Here is a 22,616-nt window from a genome sequence, read left to right as displayed (position 1 = left end):
ATGCTGATGAGGCTCATTATTTGTTTCAGTACTTCCCACCCGTTAGTTTCTGTTGGTTTCTGCATTAGGGGGACTACAGGGGAAAACTTTTGTTTGTTTGGTGTTAAGGTTCATTCATCATAAAGACATTTTCTCCAGCCTTTTATATTACAGAAGTACCTCAGGACAGACCAAAACAATAAATGTGATAAAGACACACTCAAACAAGGGGAGAGAAATGATTTGGCTGAATGCAGATACAAATGACAACGACGCCTTGGGGAGGACACAGTGCTTTCACTAATGAGAAATGTAGGTGTTGGAATGCTGCCTATCCTGACTGTTGTCCTAAAGGAGGATCTAAAGTATGTAACGCATGGTGCTGTGACTGTCATTCCTTTGAGGTCTGTACATGTATGTGTAGTTGTTTCTCTCAAAGCTGTGGCTCAGCAGGGTCCCTTTGGTGGAGTAAAAAAAAAAGCTGAGTCAATTTCACAGCGCGAATAGCACCATCAAGCAAACTGTTCTTTGAGCCATAATGGGAGCATGAATGCAAAGTAAGGGTTTATATTAGCTTCACTTTCTGATGTGCCTTTCTGGCCTTGGTTTTGTTCTGCTGATAAACTGGGTCAGATAGGCTGTGCCTTCAGAAAGTATTGACTTTTCATACCCCTTGATTTTTTCATCAGTTTGGTCAGAGGTCCAGCTCTAGGCAGAGTCGGGGTAGTTCCATACTTTATCAATTTACCAATGGAGACCACTGTGTTCTTGGAAACATTCAACATTCTAGACATTTTTTATACCCTTCCCCAGATATGCCTTGTCACAATTCTCTCTCAGAGATCTACAGACAGTTCCATGGACTTCATGGTAGTCTCTACTCTGACATGCACTGTCAACTGTGAGACCTTATATAGACAGGTGTTTTTCTTTCTAAATCATGTCCAAACAATTTAATTTGACCACAGGTGGAGTCCAATCAAGTTGTAGCGACATCAAAGATGATCAAAGGGAATTGGCTGCACCTGAGCGCAATTGGGAGTGTCATAGCAAAGGGGTTTGAGTACTTATGTAAATGATATATTGCTGCATTTAATTTTCAATACATTTGCAAAAATTTCAAAAACATGTTTTCACTTTGTCATTATGGGGTATTATGTGTAGATTGGCGAGGGGGAAAAAAAGAAGAAATAATCCATTTTGAATATAGGCTGTAACATCAAAATGTGGAATAAGTCCAGGGGTATGAATACTTTCTGAAGGCACTGTATGTTAAGTATGTAATCCAAAGTTGTGTGAAGATGATCAACTTTAAACACTATCAGATTTAGAGGGGCGCCTTCCTCATAGAAATAGCAGCTTTGGTCAAGATGGAATTCACAGTGAATAGTTCTAATCCATTGTTGTGGCTGGTAGAAAACAGATTCTCAGGTCAACAGAGAATAGACTAATGGGGCTATAGTGCATACAAGTTTGACAGCTTTCTATACTAGTTTAAGCATTATAGTCAATCTATAATGTTATTGTTCTCCAAGATATCTAGAAACAGAAGAAAATATAATAATAGCCAAGTATCAAGGAAATTAAGTTGTATTTTATCCAATATACAAACATTTGTAAAAACCCTAAAGTAGACAGAAAGAAATATACAGGATGTACGTTTTGAAAACAGAACACTTAAAAAAATGTAATGACTCAAATTTGAAGGGGAAAAAAAAAAAACAGGATAACGAAGACATGGTATCTTGCTGTGACACTTTCATAGATGTAATAAGCATAACCGATTTCTCAATTCAAGTCTTTTTCATTGTAAAATGTCTTCAAGAAGACAATGGTAGTTGTATTGAGGGAGCTTGGTGTCTTGATGTTGACTACGAGCCTGCTTGGGATGCTCTTCATCAAAAGTTTTTGTAATGCAACAACCTGAAATGTAGTTGAGAAAAATTTACCAAATTATTATTCTAATATTTTGTATATTTATTCGTTTTAAAAAATACAAATAAAATACAAAATCTCCTGTAGTGTTGTTTTTTTTCTTCTTTTTTCTCCTTTCCGAGAAAAATATATACAAAAACAATAAGGAAAAACAAGAGGCTCACCTGAAGAGAGGGGCATGGCCCTTGTTGTTGGCCAGGGAGAAGAAGCCGCTGTTTGGGGAGAAGTCCAGACGGTGGGCCCTGTATATGGTTTTCCTCTGGAACATGGGGAAGTTGGAGAACACTGTGAAGCTGGGGATATGAACCTGAAATGAGAAAGGTAGACACATGGCACTTGATGACAGTGAAAGTGAGACATGGTTTTACTTCATTTTAAATAAATTCAAACTTTATTACTATCCAAGTCATGCTGCAATAAAACCTCTTATTTACAAGTGACCAGGTGTAGCTGTAATGATGACAAAGACAACATTAGGTGTGAGAGAGAGAGAGACTGACCAATCGGGCAGCCTCGTCGTCAGCCCTGGAGGCGATGGCCAGGATCTCGGAGGTGGGGTTGAAGCAGAGAGGTGGCGGAGGTCACCAGGTTCATGATGGCCTTCAGAGGCTTGGGGTTGTTCTGCCGTATACACTCCTCCTGGGAGTACACGTTCACCACACCTGCCGCTGACCTGAGATAATAGAAACGGTAGAAAAAGAATGTGAAAAACTTGTCTGCTACAGGTATATTATATGAAAAAATAGAATTAGGTTATTCCAGAAATGGGTGCCTTTTGCATCCCTTTAATATTTTAAGTAGAAATTGTGCAGAAATATTACATTTTAAAAGCCTGTTATATTAAATTAGGTGCCCTTTAATGTAGACCACATGGAGAATTCAATAAATCTTTTTTTTTTTTTTTTTTTAATATATGAATAAAGACTTGCTTAAGTGCCAAAAATTCTTCATTTTGACATGTCCCTCCGTCAACCATGTGTCACCTCCAGGAAGATTTTAACCCACTTAACCCAAACATTTCTTCAAGTGTCACCATCATTGTACAGCACTATTTTGTTATCCTTCCTGAAGATCATTTATTTAACGTGATTAATTTACGTCTGTCCTTCCTTATAAGATCAACCATGATAGTTTCACTATATTAAAACGAGAATTCAGTTAAAGTATTCCTTTTAAAGTATTTCCCCCCCAAAAAACATAGAACACCTAATAGTCAAATCAAAATAAAAGCAGGTGAGCTGGTTCTACTCTTTTTTTGGTCATTTTCTAGTGTTTTGTGGTGGAAAACGGAGCGGGTCGAGCATAACATGTCAACCCTGTTACCCATAGATAGACAGGCTAGAAATGTTAACAACATTTGTTTTGTGAAGCTTGCATTTAATTAACACTTCCTGTTGCACAAAACAAGATTCCATTCCCCCTGTCACGAGGAAATTTATGGCTGATTAAAGATGAAATTGTCAACCCTGTTCGTTTATTTGGCATTTAATAGGCACTTACTATAATTGTTTTATTTAAATGCTTAAAGTGGGAAAACATGTTTTTTATTAAGTTAACATTCTGTCATAAAGAGCACGTTTAACATTTGTTACCCTTCTTAAAAAAAGACACCTAATTGGTGGAACGACCCAACTATCCTGAAGGTTTTGTGGCAGAATCACGCATAAAAACTAAAAAAGGACATCTGAATCCAGACAAACAGGACAATACACAAACATCGCAATGGTTTGATCACAATCGCTGCTGAATTATATCAGCAAGCAAATGGTCGAATGAATAAATGAGCTACCCACCAACAACCTTATGTCACAAAACGATGCGAAAAATGTTGAAAACAAAATGGGTGATTCACCCGCAGGCCAGATACTGTCCGTTCTTGGATGCAGCTATGGAGGTCCCACTCACACAGCCATCATCAGTGAACCTGTTCAGGCATTTACTGCTCCTCATGTCCCATATGTACAACTCACCCTCCTCTGCAACATCACAAAGGTTTAGTACATACATGTACAGCTTTAAAAAGGTGCAATATGCAGAAATCAATCTGCCATTTATTTTTTGCTAAAATGCTAATAGTTCGCCTAATTTCAGTTTGTGACAAAACAAGCAGTGATCACCAGGGCAGTGGTCACCTTGAGTCAAAATACAAGCCAAGATCTACCGCTCAGATTTTTATTTTATTTTTTTAAAACATGACAAAAAACAAAAGCCTGAGTATGAACCATTAACCTATTAAAAACTGTTCTGTAGCAATTAGGTTTGTAGTAGGCTATATTTTGGGGCGGCAGGTAGCCTAGTGGTTAGATCGTTGGACTAGTAACCGAAAGGTCGCAAGATCAAATCCCCGAGCTGACACCTGTCGTTCTGCCCCTGAACAAGGCAGTTATCCCACCGTTAAGAGGCCGTCATTGAAAATAAGAACTTGTTCTTGACTGACATGCCTAGTTAAAAAAAAAAAGGTAAAATAAAAATAAAAAACGCCCAATACATTATCACTGCATATTGGCTATGCTTGAATTGCCCTGCCAATGTTGTTCTTCTCAGACCATTTTGAAATTATATTTCAGAATTGTAGGTATATGATCACACTGGTAACAGATCATTTGCTGTATTACTTAGGCACAGCTGAGTGAGCATAATCATTTGCTTGTATTTATTTTACTGGACTGATGACCTGCATCTGATGGTCAGTCTGAGGGGAAGGCGAGAGCAGCGGTGAGGCTTCCAGCTGATGGCGAAACTCCTTTCTGCCTCATGCACCAATTCATGTTGTTCATCCGATGGCCAGTTAGTGAAATATTACTCTATATAAAAAGAGAGACACACCGCTAATAACACTTTGCTATACTGCTTGCAGTGTGAGTGGATGTAGGGAGAATGCGCATTGACAGCGCTGAATAACAACTTCAACATGAACTTACCCATAAAAACAGCAGTGCTTTGCTATATTTCGTTGAGTCTCTCTAGTCATGGTTTTAAAAGTTTTGAAATCTCACAGTATCAACTTTGCTGTGAGCTCTAGGCTTCTTTTTACCATCTATGGCTTGAGGAAACTGTGCATACACAGTGATCTGAGCTATCTGATTGGCCAGCGGTAGGCCTGTAGGTGCACTTGATTTGGTCTTTGGGCCTGCCGGGTAAGTGGAGTTCTACCTTCAGACACATGACATTTTTCAAAATGGGAACACTTTGCCTTCCCAGTGTTAGGGCTGCTGAATCAAGTGCACCTACCACCAACAGCACAAAACAAAAAAATAGGAACACAAGGATTTATCGTTGTTTTTTTTACAGAAATGTTTGGTGACCGACTAGGACCACTGATGTAGAGAATCATTGTACCATCTCTGTTAAATATATTTTCCTTAAACAAAAATATTGTTTGAAGCTTGTGTACAAAACCAAAAGTAAAAGACACACAAAATAACTTAATGTGAACCATAGAAATATCACACATACAACAAATCAACTGCTTCCAAAGAGAATGACAGATCTATAACTCACATTTCTATGTGAATTTGGTCAGGTCGCCCAAAAAGTCACATATTGCAGCTTTAACTAAAATCATCTACAAAGGCTTTAGGATGTGATTGGGATGCTAGGCTGTGTGTCTTTTTAGACCAGTGTAAAACCCACCAGAATTGGTGAAGACTTTGCTGCCGTCGTGGGAGAAAGCCACTCCCGCGATGTTTCCGTTGATCTTCATGCTGTTCACTACCTCCTTTGTCTGAAAAAAAAACAACAGTGAGAATATACAGACATTTATGCAATGCATGTATGCACCTGACCCAAAATGGAGTCCTATGTTTTGATCCATTTTGGATGCATGGTATACCAGGTATTTGCCATCTACAATCACCTACCTTCATTGTTAACACGTGGAGGTATCCGGAGGTGCCAGTGAGGAGGAGGGATTCTCCATCAGAGGAGACTTCAAACTCTTTCACTCTCTGTTCCCTCGCACCTGAGGTACAACCATAATTGTTACTGCACTCAATCACACAACCAGTCACTCACCCACTTCAAAAATAACAGTCTGGCTGAGAATATACAGTGATTTTATCTTTAAACCGAACACAATAATTTGCTCGGTAACAACTAGGCTTGGGCGGTATACCGTATAACAGGGTATTTGGAAATAGCCACGGGATGGTTTTCAATACCGTCAACTTTATTTTCTATACATTTGAATATTTGTAGCTACTTTTTAAGTAAATACCTGCAGTCCATTTGAGCAATACGTTAGGAGATAAAGCAGTTCCCATTCTTCATTTCCCCCGGTCACATAATATTTCATTATGAAGCTTACCGGTAATTCCCAGTCACTTGGTGTTTGGTTTCCAAGCACACTCGATCCTCCTTTTCCTGTAGTCCACAATCATCTCCTTTGTCTTGATCATGTTGAGGGAGAGGTTGTTATCCTGGCACCACACTGCCAGGTCTCTGACCTCCTCCCTATAGGCTGGCTCGTCGTTGTCGGTGATCAGGCCTACTAACGTTGTGTCGTCGGCAAATTTAATGATGGTGTTGGAGTTGTGCTTGGCCATGCAGTCATGAGTGAACAGGGAGTACACGAGGGGACTGAGCACGCCCCCCTCGAGGATCAGCATGGCGGATATGTTGTTACCTACCCTTACCACCTGGGGGAGGCCCGTCAGGATCCAGCTGCAGAGGGAGGTGTTTAGGCCCAGGGTCCTTAGTTTAGTGATGAGGGCAATATGGTGTTGAACGCTGAGCTGTAGTCAATGAATAGCATTCTCACATTACTTTTGTCCAGTTGGGAAAGGGCAGTGAGGAGTGCAATTGAGATTGCATCATCTGTGGATCTGTTAGGGCGGTCGCGAATTGGAGTGGGTCTAGGCTATCCGGGAGGATGCTGTTGATGTGAGCCATGACCAGCCTTTCAAAGTACTGCATGGCTGCAGATGTGAGTGCTATGGGTCGGTAGTCATTTTAGGCAGGTTACCTTAGTGTTCTTGGGCATAGGGACTATGGTGGTCTGCTTGAAACATGTTGGTATTACAGACTCGGACGGGGAGAGGTTGAAAATATCAGTGAAGACACTTGCCAGTTGGCCAGCGCATGCTCAGAGTTCACATCCTCGTAATCTGTCTGGCCCTGCGGCCTTGTGAATGTTGACCTGTTTAAAGGTCTTACTCACATCGGCTGCGGAGAGCGTGATCACCACCCCTTGTCTGACCGGATGCAGCTGTTCCATCTTGCCGATGCACGGAAAACCCAGCCAGCTGTATGTTATCCATGTCGTCGTTCAGCCACGACTTGTGAAACATAAGATATTACAGTTTTTAATGTCCCGTTGGTAGGATAATCTTGATCGAAGTTTATTATCCAATAATTGATTCTTACAAAGCACCCCGACCTACAGTACCAGTCAAAAGTTGACACACCTATTCAATCAAGGGTTTTTCTTTATTTTTACTATTATCAACATAGTTGAATAGAGAAGACATCAAAACTATAAAATAACATATGGAATCATGTAGGAACCAAAAAATGGTAAACAAATCAAAATATATTTTCGATTCTTCAAAGTAGCCACCCTTTGCCTTTGACAGCTTTGCACACTCTTGGCATTCTCTCAACCAGCTTCACCTGGAATGCTTTTCCAACAGTATTGACGGAGATACCACATATGCTGAGCACATGTTGGCTGCTTTTCCTTCACTCTGCGGTCCAAATCATCCCAAACCATCTCAATTGGGTTGAGGTCGGGTAATTGTGGAGGCCAGGTCATCTGATCCAGCACTCCATCACTCTCCTTCTTGGTCAAATAGCCCTGACACAGCCTGAAGGTGTGTTGGGTTATTGTCCTGTTGAAAAACAAATGATAGTCCCACTAAGCGCCAACCAGATGGGAATGGCGTATCACTGCAGAATGCTGTGGTAGCCATGCTGGTTAAGTGTGCCTTGAAATCTAAATAAAATCACTGACAGTATCACCAGCAAAGCACCGCCACACCACCTCCTCCATGCTTCACGGTGGGAACCACACATGCAGAGATCATCCGTTCACCTACTCTGTGACTCAAAGACACAGCGGTTGGAACCAATAATCTCAAATTTGGACTCAGACCAAAGGACAGATTTCCCCCGGTCTAATGTCCATTGCTCGTGTTTCTTGGCCCAAGCAAGTCTCTTGTTAATATTGGTGTCCTTTAGTAGTGGTTTCTTTGCAGTAATTTGACCATGAAGGCATGATTCACACAGTCTCCTCTGAACAGTTGATGTTGAGATGTGTCTGTTACTTGAATTCTGTGAGGTATAATTTATTGGGCTGCAATCTAAGGTGCAGTTAACTCTAATGAACTTATCCTCTGCAGCAGAGGTAACTCTGGGTCTTCCTGTCCTGTGGCGGTCCTCATGAGAGCCAGTTTCATCATAGCGCTTGATGTTTTTTGCGACTGCACTTGAAGAAACTTTCAAAGTTCTTGACATTTTCCGGATTGACTGACCTTCACGTCTTAAAGTAATGATGGACTATCATTTCTCTTTGATTATTCTTGTCATAATATGGACTTGGTCTTTCACTAAATAGGTCTCTCTTCTGTATACAACCCCTACCTTGTCACAACACAACTGATTGGCTCAAACGGATTAAGGAAAGAAATTCCACAAATTAACAAGGTACACCTGTTAATTGAAATGCATTCTAGGTGACTATCTCACAAAGCTGGTTGAGAGAATGCCAAGAGTGTGCAAAGCTGTCATCAAGACAAAGGGTGGCTATTTCAAAGAATCTCAAATATACTGCTCAAAAAAATAAAGGGAACACTTAAACAACACATCCTAGATCTGAATGAAAGAAATAATCTTATTAAATACTTTTTTCTTTACATAGTTGAATGTGCTGACAACAAAATCACACAAAAATAATCCAATTTATCAACCCATGGAGGTCTGGATTTGGAGTCACACTCAAAATTAAAGTGGAAAACCACACTACAGGCTGATCCAACATTGATGTAATGTCCTTAAAACAAGTCAAAATGAGGTTCAGTAGTGTGTGTGGCCTCCACGTGCCTGTATGACCTCCCTACAACGCCTGGGCATGCTCCTGATGAGGTGACGGATGGTCTCCTGAGGGATCTCCTCCCAGACCTGGACTAAAGCATCCGCCAACTCCTGGACAGTCTGTGGTGCAACGTGGCGTTGGTGGATGGAGCGAGACATGATGTCCCAGATGTGCTCAATTGGATTCAGGTCTGGGGAACGGGCGGGCCAGTCCATAGCATCAATGCCTTCCTCTTGCAGGAACTTCTGACACACTCCAGCCACATGAGGTCTAGCATTGTCTTGCATTAGGAGGAACCCAGGGCCAACCGCACCAGCATATGGTCTCACAAGGGGTCTGAGGATCTCATCTCGGTACCTAATGGCAGTCAGGCTACCTCTGGCGAGCACATGGAGGGCTGTGCGGCCCCCCAAAGAAATGCCACCCCACCCCATGACTGACCCACCGCCAAACCGGTCATGCTGGAGGATGTTGCAGGCAGCAGAACGTTCTCCACGGCGTCTCCAGACTCTGTCACGTGCTCAGTGTGAACATGCTTTCATCTGTGAAGAGCACAGGGTGCCAGTGGCGAATTTGCCAATCTTCGTGTTCTCTGGCAAATGCCAAACGTCCTGCACGTTGTTGGGCTGTAAGCACAACCCCCACCTGTGGACGTCGGGCCCTCATACCACCCTCATGGAGTCTGTTTCTGACCGTTTGAGCAGACACATGCACATTTGTGGCCTGCTGGAGGTCATTTTGCAGGGCTCTGGCAGTGCTTCTCCTGCTCCTCCTTGCACAAAGGCGGAGGTAGCGGTCCTGCTGCTGGGTTGTTGCCCTCCTACGGCCTCCTCCACGTCTCCTGATGTACTGGCCTGTCTCCTGGTAGCGCCTCCATGCTCTGGACACTACGCTGACAGACACAGCAAACCTTCTTGCCACAGCTCGCATTGATGTGCCATCCTGGATGAGCTGCACTACCTGAGCCACTTGTGTGGGTTGTAGACTCCGTCTCATGCTACCACTAGAGTGAAAGCACCGCCAGCATTCAAAAGTGACCAAAACATCAGCCAGGAAGCATAGGAACTGAGAAGTGGTCTGTGGTCCCCACCTGCAGAACCACTCCTTTATTGGGAGTGTCTTGCTAATTGCCTATAATTTCCACCTGTTGTCTATTCCATTTGCACAACAGCATGTGAAATGTATTGTCAATCAGTGTTGCTTCCTAAGTGGACAGTTTGATTTCACAGAAGTGTGATTGACTTGGAGTTACATTGTGTTGTTTAAGTGTTCCCTTTATTTTTTTGAGCAGTGTATATATCCGGCGCCATTAAATTCCATTAAAATATATCTTATAACTATTAATTGTACTGTCTAAAATATGCTAAATACTCTGCAGTTGTACATTTAGTTCGCCAACTTACAGTAGTTATATAGCTGGTTAGCTTCTTGCAAAAAAACAAGCTTCTCCTGGTAACAGCATAGAATCCCCTCCTGGATCCCCTCCTCCCTGCTGTCTAATATTTGTTTTGTGTGCGCAGCAAATTGTGAGTAGTATTTTTTTGTATAACTTTGAACTGGGATGTCTGTCCTGCAAATAACTTAGGTCAGAGACTGTATAAAATTGTACATGTACTTGTTAGCATTGCTAACCATCGGTTTACAGAGGCTCAGTGGGATTTGTGTTCAGTGCCAGTATTGCCTTATATCCTTGGATGGCACAAGGTCGGTATGAAGGTTTGACAATCTCAGTACCGCCCAAGCCTAGTAATAAAAGGCTAAGTCCCTACCTAACAGCCTTGGGGTTAGATTACTACCTAACAGCCTTGGGGTTAGATTACTACCTAACAGCCTTGGGGTTAGATTACTAACCTAACAGCCTTGGGGTTAGATTACTAACCTAACAGCCAACGGGTTAGATTACTAACCTAACAGCCAACGGGTTAGATTACTAACCTAACAGCCAACGGGTTAGATTACTAACCTAACAGCCAACGGGTTAGATTACTAACCTAACAGCCAACGGGTTAGATTACTAACCTAACAGCCAACGGGTTAGATTACTAACCTAACAGCCAACGGGTTAGATTACTAACCTAACAGCCAACGGGTTAGATTACTAACCTAACAGCCAACGGGTTAGATTACTAACCTAACAGCCAACGGGTTAGATTACTAACCTAACAGCCAACGGGTTAGATTACTAACCTAACAGCCAACGGGTTAGATTACTAACCTAACAGCCAACGGGTTAGATTACTAACCTAACAGCCAACGGGTTAGATTACTAACCTAACAGCCAACGGGTTAGATTACTAACCTAACAGCCAACGGGTTAGATTACTAACCTAACAGCCAACGGGTTAGATTACTAACCTAACAGCCAACGGGTTAGATTACTAACCTAACAGCCAACGGGTTAGATTACTAACCTAACAGCCAACGGGTTAGATTACTAACCTAACAGCCAACGGGTTAGATTACTAACCTAACAGCCAACGGGTTAGATTACTAACCTAACAGCCAACGGGTTAGATTACTAACCTAACAGCCAACGGGTTAGATTACTAACCTAACAGCCAACGGGTTAGATTACTAACCTAACAGCCAACGGGTTAGATTACTAACCTAACAGCCAACGGGTTAGATTACTACCTAACAGCCAACGGGTTAGATTACTAACCTAACAGCCAACGGGTTAGATTACTAACCTAACAGCCAACGGGTTAGATTACTACCTAACAGCCTTGGGGTTCTAGTGACTCCATTGCTTCCTCCTCCTCACCTCTGACAGTGTGACTGGGATGACCTTGCCCTCCATCATGTCGTAGATGTAAAACAGCTTGTTCCTGAAACTGGTGGCCACCACCTGCTCCCCGTCCACGCTGAACTGGGCCTTGTGCACCGGGAACTTCTCCAGGTGAATACTCTGGACCTTAGGGTTGGTCTTCCCATCAACCTGGAGACGAAGGAGGGACATTTAGTGAGGTGGAAGGTAATTCATATTAGTACAAACTTGTCTGTCAGTGTGCGAAGCTGTCATCAAGGCAAAGGGTGGCTACTTTGGTAGTCCATTGAGAGTTAGTATTTTTGGGAGGCTTGTAGTTTGTACGGTCAAACAAAAGACCTGGAGGATATTATTAAAAGCATATAGTCCCAACTGGCCTGTTTATGACGTTCCCTATACCATGTCGAACGATGACAGCCACAAGAATGCCTGAGAGAAGACTGAAGCTGATGAGTAAAATGAATACCTGGAACAGAGAGATGGACTGGTCGAGCCCTGCTGTCATGACAACCTGGGCAGAGGGGTGGAACTGCACCGTGGTCAGCAGGTCCTCAGACGGCCGGTCGTTGTTGGCGTGTAGGCATTTCTTCATCTGCAAGAGAGTTAAATACATCCAGAATAAAATGTACTAGTATCGCATGTAAACATGACGTTGAAAATACTCCATTTTATTTAACTATGCAAGTCAGTTAAGAACAAATTCTTATTTACAATGATGGCCTACCCCGGCCAAACCTGAACAACGCTGGGCCAAATGTGTGGCGCCCTATGGGACACCCAATCACGGCCGGATGTGATACAGCCTGGATTCGAACCAGGGACTGTAGTGACACATCTTGCACTGAGATGCAGTGCCTTAGACCGCTGCGCCACTCGGGAGCCCACTATTGTGATATCGATTGCGAAAACCACATGATCTAATACTGGAAAATGTCATGGATTTGTAACTCCCAAAACTCTAAAGAACTCTGGTTAGAGTCCCCATTTGCAGTGAGAGAGAGAGCTGGTTATTTTACTCCAACTTAATATCAAATTTAGTAGTGGCGAGATGATAGGAGAACTGAACTCACCCGTATGATTCCTTTGGGAAGACAGTCGGATGAGCCCACAAAGTTGCCTGTCTTCCTCATCAGGTCGTCTCCATCCTCATCTTCATCATCAGAGTTATCTTTAGTTTTTGAAAACAGACACATCTTTCATTGAAAAGACACAAATGTATACTATATACACCAGGGATCATAAACTACATTCAGCAGCGTCTGGAGCGGATGGTCAGGGGGCCGGAACAAAATACAAATCATTTGTAGACATCAAAATGACCGCAAGAAGCCCAAACATATATACAATGTTATTAAAGCAATCATTTCAAACAGTCTATACCATGAAAAGAGTAGGTGTTCATAATGTTTTGTACACTTAGTGTGTATCTTTTATGTATGGGAATACTTTGGAACAGATTTCCAAAATTAAATCACTTGGAGCTGACTTGGGGTTTTTACATTCGTATGTTCAAAAATACTTCAGAAAACTTGGAGGGCGAAATAAAATCACAAAAATTCGGCCCGCGGCCGTCAGTTGGGGGAACCCTGCTATATACCCTCTCATCATTATATAGTAGGTAATCATCAGTGAGGGGCATCTCTCATAACATATTACATGGATCATGAAGATGTTTATTACCATAATGTGAGTTTACCTTTTTTCTTATTCTTTTTCTTGACTTTTGTCTCTGCCCAAGATGGCATTCCACCCATTGCTTTTTGGAACCTGGCAAAAATGAGTTGGAAGTGTGAGTTTGAACCACCAGATCCCAGCGGTATTTACTCCATGGCTGTGTTACTAATATCCACTTACTGTTCTTTCATCCTCTGCTGTAACTTCTGTTTGGACATCTTGGCCTCTGCGTCACTCTTGGTCAGGTCTCTACGGAACCGGTGTGTCATGTCCACTCCAAGAAACAGGAGAGAAAGGTCATGGAAGAGGTTTTGCTCATGTTACTTTCTTTCTTTCTACCTTCTGAAAATACCTCTGATCTTTTGTGAAAACTGATGCTTCCTCTCATTGTCAAAACTAAGCATGTAACGGCGTTGACAGTCATTGATCTACAAGTCATTTTGCGTGCCACACAACCCCAAGCAATATCAGTAGCCTACTCAAACTGTGCGCTGCTGCTTCGCACGCTGACCAATAACGCCTCGATCACACCGATAGCGTCATTGCATTTTGGTACAGCAGAAGGTGAATGTTGAACTTTGGTTGCACACATCCAGATGATGCTGCGTACCATTTTACGCAATGACTCTGTAGGTGTGATCGGGGCTTAACAATCTGTCTACGCAAAAAGCCCCCTAATCTGATAGTGGGTTGGTAGATGCCCACTAGTCTTCCTTATGGCTCAGCTCAGGTGACAAAATACACCATAGACATTTACACACAGAAGCCAGGTCGAACAGATGCAGCTCAAGAGAGGCCCAGCCCATGAGCTCCATCAGCACCAGATTTGAATTTAGAATGGAATATGAATGTGTTTATGCAACAAATGTTGTAGCATCAAATCTTACCGCAACCGATTTGTTCTTCTCATCAAACCAAATCGCTGCAAACTAAAACGTATCATTCCTGTCAGTGGTTGACTTGGGCAGAAATTCACCGGAGCAGAGTACCAGCACCTCAAATGTTCTACTGCTTGAGCTCCTGTTCATCTTATACAATATTAGCTCAAAAGTATTGTGGCGCTCCTGCACCTAAATATAAAACAGTATCGGCACCCAAAATGAGTACCGGAACCTATTTCAGTCCAAGTCAAGCACTGATTTCTGTATCATACTGGAGCCCATGTATCTAGATACATATCAATTCATCTTCAAAGAGAAAGATCTCTATCCCTAGTAACTGCCCAATACAAGCAATGTTTGATTCACATATCAATGTAATTGACATTAGGGTTACATGACTACAGCTAATGTAGTAACATGAAGTGTGACGCATTGTACATGATGATGCTGAAAAGAAACAATAAGACATCGTCGTTGCAGTCCCAGGTACTAACTCGTCCTCCAGATCATCATCCTCATCCTCCCACACTGCAGTCCTGGTTGTCTGAACCTTCAGCCGTGCTTCATTCTCTACATCGGATTCGCTGGAATCGTCATCATCCAGAAGTGTGGCACCGCCATCCTCTCTGTCCTGTTGACAAGAAATGGATTTGATAAAAACTGACTGCAATGAAACTAAAAGTAAATGATGTGTGACAGACGGATATGACACTGGAGATTATTAGTCTGTACCTGGTTGTAACTAAATATTAATCAATATTGGATTTACATCTATACCATGCTGACAATGTGACAACATAATCCACTGAGAATCTTTAAGAACCTTGGCAGGCAGAATCATTCTGTATGGAATCAGAGGTGTATTCATTACGCCGACTTTTCGGATTGGAATGGCAACCGTAAAATTAAAATGAACTCCAACTTCCGTTTAAAACCTCTTCAGCGTCTCATCCCGTCACCGGGATCAAAATCCAGCGAAAAATCATATCGCCAATTAGCATTAAAAAAAAAATGATAATTTAAAAAAAATATTTATATATTTCTTTTTTATAGATACACCTCTCCTGAATCGACCCACGTCGTCCGATTTCAAAAAGGTTTTACAGGAAAAGCAAATCATTAGATTATATTAGATGAGTCCATCGTAAAAAGCAGCTTCATAGCCATTTTCCGACCAACCACTTGCATCACATATAATCAAAAAACAGCTAAATGCAGCACTAACCTTTTACAAACTTCATCAGATGGCACCCCTAGGACATCATGTTATACAATGCATGCATTCTTTTGTTCAATAAAGGTCATATTTATATATAAAAACAGCATTTTACATCTCTGTCTGAGGTTGACTACATAATTTCCCCTCAAAAGCGTCCCGGTAAACAATGCTACATTTCCCTAAATTACTATCCTATAACGATTTTTTAAATGTATATTGTCAATCTAACATTTATAGATGAATATCTCTTGAGAACACCCGTCATACCAGATTTTAAATTAACTTTACTGGGTAATCACACTTTGCGATAAAAGGAGATGCGATACTCAGAAAATTAGCTAATATACAGAGCTCGGCGCCATCTTGGAAACAATCGCATGTCACATCTCATCTTGTATAATATTGTCAATAATCGCCTACCTTTAGTTGTCTTCATCAGAAAGCATCCCAGGTCCACAACAGATGTATTTTCGGTCAAAAAGTCCATACTTCACGTTCCATTAGCCTGATGTTGGTAGCGCGTCCTATGGCTCTCTCCAAGCGCAGGGCTGAAGTTCCTGATAAAATGCGATGCTCCCGCATGTAGGTTCGTTCAAACATGTCAAACGTTGTATAACTTAAATCTTCAGGGCCTGTAACACCAAGAGAGCCAATAAGATTCGAGGGGGATGATGTCATGGCCTTTAAACCCGTTTCCAAAGGTGGGGGCAGACATGGCCGCCGGCGTCATAATGGTGATGGCCCATCCCCTGTGACCAATTTCAAACTAGTCTCATTCACTGAGTTTTGACTCTATAAGGCTCAAACCACTGTGAAAGGACTGGCGACATCTAGTGGAAGCAATAGGAAGTGCTCACTGAACCATTGTTAACGGTGTGATTAATAAGGAAAGATGAGAAGTCGAGTCCACAATTCAGAATTCCACTTCCTGTTTCAATCGGTCTCGGGGTTTTGACTGCCATTTGAGTTCTGTTATACTCACAGACACCATTCAAACAGTTTTAGAAACTTTAGAGTGTTTTCTATCCATATATAATAAGTATATGCATGCCCTAGCTTCTGAGTTTGATTAGTAGGCCGTTGAAAATGGGAACGATTTTTTTTCAAAATGCGCTGTGGCGCCCCCTATCCTACGGTATCCTCAAGAGGTTTAAGAACCCAGCAGATTTCACGTCACGTTGAAGAGCGTTCGGAGTTGTTGCAAAACGTTTTGTAACAGACGAAACGTTAAGCTACAGAACCGGTGTAATGAATACACCCCAGATGTAACTAATGAATTCCTACCTCCACGAGCCTTTCCACAAGATCATCTTCAGCACCAAAAACAAGATATTCAATAAGTTTTACAGATGCATCTTCTACGCCTAAAACAGTCACTGCTTGGGCATTTTTGTGTCTTTTTAACACTTTTTCCTCGTAGTCAGGCTCTGGTTCAGAGACTCTCTTCGTCTATCTCCCCTTTCTAGAGTGTATACCGACTTTGTCCATGTTTATCGTTTAAACCTTAGCATATGAAACGAATTGTAAGTTATCTCAGGATACACTAGAATTTAGCAAGATTCAGTAGACCCATAGATGTGCTAGCTAGCCATTTACAATAACATGCCCAATGTTTTCCACATGGGCTGGCTGCAACGCTGTGTTAGTTGTGAGCAAAGTCAAAGTGTGGCTGCACTATTTCGCAAAGTATGTGCACCGAGAAGAACTCATGGCCCACGCAACGCTCCAACGGTGTAAGTGTTTTATTAATCAGTGGTTGAGCGCGGGTTTAGCGCAAAATTCCCTATCACGTGATTCCTTTTTCTTGACCCCTGAACTCGGAATAAATTGTATTTTTTTTCTCTTTTACAAACAAACGGTCTGACAAAAATACTTGAGCCCTGTTCTCCATGGGTTATAGAATGATATTCAGCTATTGACTTTGACATTGACAAAAAGTTGAAATGTATTTTGAATTTAATGTTCCTAACTATTTCATCAATCAGTATTTATTTATGTTTTCTTTGAGAGTGTACATATTAGTGTAATCATTGGGTATGTGTGAAAGTATGTGAGAGACAGGCAAGAGACAGATACAAATGACATACAATAAAGATAAAAGACTATGCAGAGAAAAAGCATAACAATTATGTATAATGGGAACATATTATCTTCATATACAGTATTGGAAATGGGAACTTTCCTATATTTTCAAATACACAAATCTGTATTCTCTTACATTTCCCTCCTGGTACACCTCCATCCATAGGCCATAGTTGAGATAATTATTTTGTAAAAATACAAGAGATTTACTGAGGTGATCACAAATCAAACTATCAAAGGGGTGCAAGAGAGACAGAGGGATTATGTAAATTGTCAGAAGGTGCGAGGGAAAGCAGAAGCTCTAAATAGCAACTGTCAATGGCCCATTTTCAAGCCCACCCTTGGACCCCAACCAACCTCTCAGTTTCAGGCTGACCCTAGCCCCTATTAATGGACCCTTCTTCATTCCAAATACTGTATGATCAGCAGAATGATAATAGCTCCACTTTGACCTTGGCAACCTCCCCTCGGAAGAGCTGTATAGAATTTAATGGGCCACAAACCATACCCCACTGGAAATGTATGCATCAAAATGTGTTGAAAAAGGCACTTATTATATTAATATTGTGCTGCAATGTAATATAAACACATTTTCACTAAGGTCAATAAAAACAAAGCTGGTGTGAAATGCCTTCTCAGTTTGCAAGTATATTACAGATATTGAAATCATGTACTTAAAACAGCAAATGGAACATACAAATCTGGCGTGAAATGTTCAGTTGGGTCAACCCCTTATCACTTCAGTGTTTGCAGATAGGAAGGAATCAAAAAAGAATAAGCAATATGGTAAAACCCATGCAGGTAGCCTAGCGGTTAAGAGTGTTGGGCCAATAACCAAAAGGTCACTGGTTTGTATCTCCAAACTGACTTAGGCACTGATCCCTAGTTGCTCTGGATAAGTGTCTACTAAAATGCCATGTCAAGAGAGTCTATTAAATTTGACTGCAGACACACAAATCAATGCTGCTAACATGTTTATTAGATGTTGATGGCTAACCCTTTCCTAATTCTTCTTGCAAAAAGCACACCTTGAATGGCTTCGAGACGGCCCTGGAAATGGCCCGGAACATTCTCACCAACAGGGGACGTTTACGGGACTCCTGTGCAGGTGCTGGTGGCAGGTCGTCCTCAAGTTGGGGAATGAATGGGACAGCATGATCATCATCTGTGTGTGATAAGAGAACATTGCAGGATCAGAATTGAACATGGCAAATGTACTTTCATTCTCTCCGACCACAGTCTAAACCAACCAGACAAACGGTAATACATCAAAATGACAGCATCTATAATTTTGACTTTGGGAAATGTAAGAGTAGCTACAATGTTTGCCTGACAGCTCGTCAAACTCAGTGGCCTTGATCAGAGAAATCATTATGGGACCAGAGACGAATAAACCTCAGCATTAAACTCAGTAAAGCTGCATCCACTCTGACCACTGGCCACGTCTTGGCAATGCATCAAAATAAAACGATCATCATTGTGTGTCGCTTACACAGCGCAACTCGAGAGGTGCTGAAACGCTGCGAAGGCAGCTCCTTTTGAACAGGGTGGCTCTCTGGTTCCACTCTGCTCTTGAACACCTGTTGCAGAGTAAATTCATCCTTCCATTAGACGCCCCACAATGTCTCACTCTGACCCCATTAGCTTTGGATTCTATTTCAGCTGTAATGAAGGGGAGAAACACCAAACATGGAGCTCCATACCTTGATGCTGACCGTTGGCAACTTTGGGCAGCAACTGAACCTCCGGCCCTGACTCTTCTTCTTCACTCTGGCAGAGGGGACGTGACAAGTCTCTGTATCGCCAACAGCTGTAGAAGTGCACCTCACAGGCAATGCGGTGTCGAGGCAGTTGGTATGGAGCTCAGACATGTATTCAACAACAAGGTCACTGGAGGCCTGGCTAGTGCCTGACCTGTGGGTACTTGTGGCCTGAGAGAGACAACTCTCTGACCTGTGCACAAAATCTGGGGGTAGAAGAGATAAAATAATTAAGCTCAGGATTATGTTGTGCATATTTTACAATAATACACAATCTTGAAAATCCAATGAACACAATTGCAATAAAACTATTAAGCTCAAAATGAGTGAATCCTACATTCAACAGGAGTTAATCAATTTAGTGCATATTACAAAAGAAAATAAATGAAAAGTGTTAATTTCACTTACCATGCACAAAGGTCGCGGCAGACACATCATCGGTCAACGCGCCCATCGCCTGGCTACTAACCACCATACAAACCTGAGAGGTTTTAGATGAGACATCCTGGTAGATGTCACGGACAGACATCACATGAAGATGATCCTCTTCACCCACATCAGGCTCATCATCTTCTAGTCTGTTCAGAATGGAGTCCAACATCTCTGTGGCAACTTGGCACTCTTCGGTCATCTGCTCGCCCACAGATGAGTGCTCTGAGCCAGCTACTCTGGCCTTGATCACATTCAGAACCTTTGTGAGGATCTTCTTGGCGCTGCGTCTGACTGACTCCTGGCTGACTGCAACTGTTGGGTCTTTGAGGTCATTGTTGGTAGACACTTCCATGTCCTGGATTTTGTATCCTGGTATCCTGGTGGTCTTGCTCGTTGGTGAGGAGGCAACCAGTGTACAAACTCTTCAGCTTGTCCACAGCTGTGCTGTAAAGTTTCTGGGAGGATAACTGGACCTTTTCCCAGAACTTGCTCCCCTCTGCCCTACTCACCTCAACTGCCTCGTTTAAGTCCACTAGAAGGGACTCAAGAATGCGAGTTGAGGCCTCAGCAACGTTCTTTGAGGAGACGTGGGCTGACAGGATGTCCACGGTCAAAGAAGCATCTCTTATGACCTGAGTCACTACCCGTTGTGCCTTGGCAGGGTATTCTGCCATTAGGCTGTCGGTCTGAAGGTCAGCAGAATGCTGCTTTTTCCCCTGTGTGGTCATGTCCTGTGCAGTGAGTGGATGGCTTAGGATAATTGTTTCCTGAACCCTCTCTGATGGTGGGAAAGGACAATCAATGAGCAGGGATTGGTAGATGGCAGTGGAAGATATGTCTGGGTGTTCACTCACAGCCTCCGGCTCCATGATTGCTGAGGGGCCCTGGAGCATCTCACCAATTTCCAGATCGTCGATGCTGTCGACACCCGACGTTAGACGTGCTAGAAGGTTTCTAGCCATCTGGCACGGATCAAAGGACTCGTCTGAGTTGCTGTCAAGCTCTGTTTTTAACACTTACAGGGCAGTTCTGACTGCTGACTGGACACAGAGCATCCTCAGGTCGGAGTGGGAGCGAGACAGAGGTGAGTGGTTCGATGGACCACTGCTGCCCTGTGAGGATCTGGATCCCACCTCCAGCTCAAACTCAGACATGGATGCCTTGAGTTTGGCTGCAGCTTTCCGGACCTGGTGATCTCCGCCTGAGACAGGTTCAGCAGGTGGTTGCTGCCTGACTGTCTGGCTGACATCCTGGTCCCTGATCTCTGGACCACCAGACTCTGCACCTCAGCCGACACTGCTGACAGGAAGTAGGTGCAAGGTGAGGACACCCGAACCTCATGTCCTGTCTGAGCGTTGCTTTTCGCCGTTGCTCTTCTTCACTATTATTCTACAATGTAGAAAAATGTAAAAATAAAGAAAAACCCTGGAATGTGTAGGTGTGTCCAAACTTTTGACTGGTACTGTACATGTACACTACAAACAAACCTTCTGATTGGTTCTTTGCTGGTTGCAGAACATACAGTGTAGAGAATAGGAGATAAGTATGGGGAAGACAAAGAGCAACCTACTTCTCAGTCATCTCCTCCCCTAAGAATTTGAGTTCTGAGGAGGAGCTTCTCTGGGCCAAGGATAGGTTGCAATGAAAAGTCTGATGTGGCTCCCATATGTTAGATGGGCTGGCTAAGTCTTGATCAGCCTTCTGCATCTCTTGCTCTTCTTCAGTCTCCTGTGACTGAGATGGGCCGGCTGACTCTGGATCAGCATCCTCCATCTCTCTCTCTGCTTCAGTCTCCTGTGACTGAGATTTTACACATCACCTTTCTCAAACTCTCATTAATTAGCCTACATTATTTATCAAAAGGTTATATAACCTTTGACCTCTGACCCCGGAATCTCATCAGAAAGTCCTCTATGAATAATGTCACCTTGGCGATCACCTTTACCCAATTACTCACTATTCCTGAATTTGGCAGATGGCAAGACTTATCTTGCCTTTCAAAATGTTTGATATAAAAAAATCTGAAAAACAAAGCCTGCCTCAACTTCTTTCTTCTCCATATTATCACCGGTTGTATCACCCCAAACAATTATGATGCAATTACATTGCAATAAAATGCGGATTAATACATTTTCGACCACCAACGACGCCAACTTGATGACTGAATTGATTGAATGGATGGTCAAATGTCTGATCTGTTTCAAACATATGGAAGGCGTTCCATATAAACACGATCACTTATGACGTATATGATTTACGTCACAAACGTAATTGTGCGGTAACTGCAACAGTCAACAGGTGGCAGCAAAACCAACAATGAAAACAACAGATACCAGACGAGACCATTGAGCGTTACACACTTTTCCACTCAAATCAATTCTGCCTCATAAAAAACGTTGCGTCGCCTTTGGCCTCAGAACAGCCATTGTCGCGAGTTGTTTCACAATAATTCCCGGGTTCTCAAGCATAATTGCATAAATGCCAACAACAGATACTAGACTAGACACTATTCCAGTCAAATAAAGTCTGCCTCATAAAAAAATAACATGTCTCGGCCACCACAAGCAGACTTAATTAAAAATGCGTAAAGGAAAATTGTTTCAAAGTGTGTTTGTAAAATGTGAGGATATATATTATATATTTACACCTAAGCCTGTTTACACCCACCCTTTGCAACAGATAACATTTTGGTTAGTCTGCTGATATCAACCTTTGGTGTTGCTATGGTACATCATTTGCACTTCCCATTGTCTTGACTCGAATATTTGACAGCACATGTCGATATCACCATGAACTGTTGTGTGGCGCTAGAATGCACAAAATAACATTGGTGATTAATAGGCAAGCAACATGGCAA

At 42.4% G+C, this 22,616-nt stretch overlaps 1 protein-coding gene and 1 pseudogene across 1 annotated transcript; both read right to left on the bottom strand.

Moving 5' to 3' along the window:
* Positions 1 to 1,553: 1,553 nt before the first annotated feature.
* On the bottom strand, positions 1,554 to 17,297 carry LOC106600807 (U3 small nucleolar RNA-associated protein 18 homolog; annotated as a pseudogene).
* Positions 17,298 to 18,598: 1,301 nt separating this feature from the next.
* On the bottom strand, positions 18,599 to 22,532 carry LOC106600777 (uncharacterized). Its single transcript, XM_014192430.2, has 3 exons — positions 19,736 to 22,532; positions 19,271 to 19,533; positions 18,599 to 18,732 (listed from the first exon to the last, which is right to left on the bottom strand). The coding sequence occupies exons 1-3, from the start codon at positions 20,109 to 20,111 to the stop codon at positions 18,640 to 18,642; spliced, it is 732 nt and encodes a 243-aa protein (XP_014047905.1). The 5' UTR covers positions 20,112 to 22,532; the 3' UTR covers positions 18,599 to 18,639.
* Positions 22,533 to 22,616: the final 84 nt, after the last annotated feature.

This window comes from Salmo salar, chromosome ssa03, assembly GCF_905237065.1.
Source record: "Salmo salar chromosome ssa03, Ssal_v3.1, whole genome shotgun sequence".
Lineage (NCBI taxonomy): Eukaryota > Metazoa > Chordata > Actinopteri > Salmoniformes > Salmonidae > Salmo > Salmo salar.
Note: the sequence above shows the minus strand (reverse complement) of the source record. Positions and strands in the feature narration are given on the sequence as shown.

Excerpts from the sequence above, each read along its gene's own strand:
- LOC106600777 (XM_014192430.2), bottom strand. The coding sequence starts at position 20,111 with ATGGAAGTGTCTACCAACAATGACCTCAAAGACCCAACAGTTGCAGTC. Across the intron at positions 19,534-19,735 it reads TGCCGCGACCTTTGTGCATG|ATTTTGTGCACAGGTCAGAG; the intron begins GTAAGTGAAATT and ends TTCTACCCCCAG. Across the intron at positions 18,733-19,270 it reads TGCCAACGGTCAGCATCAAG|ATGATGATCATGCTGTCCCA; the intron begins GTATGGAGCTCC and ends TATCACACACAG.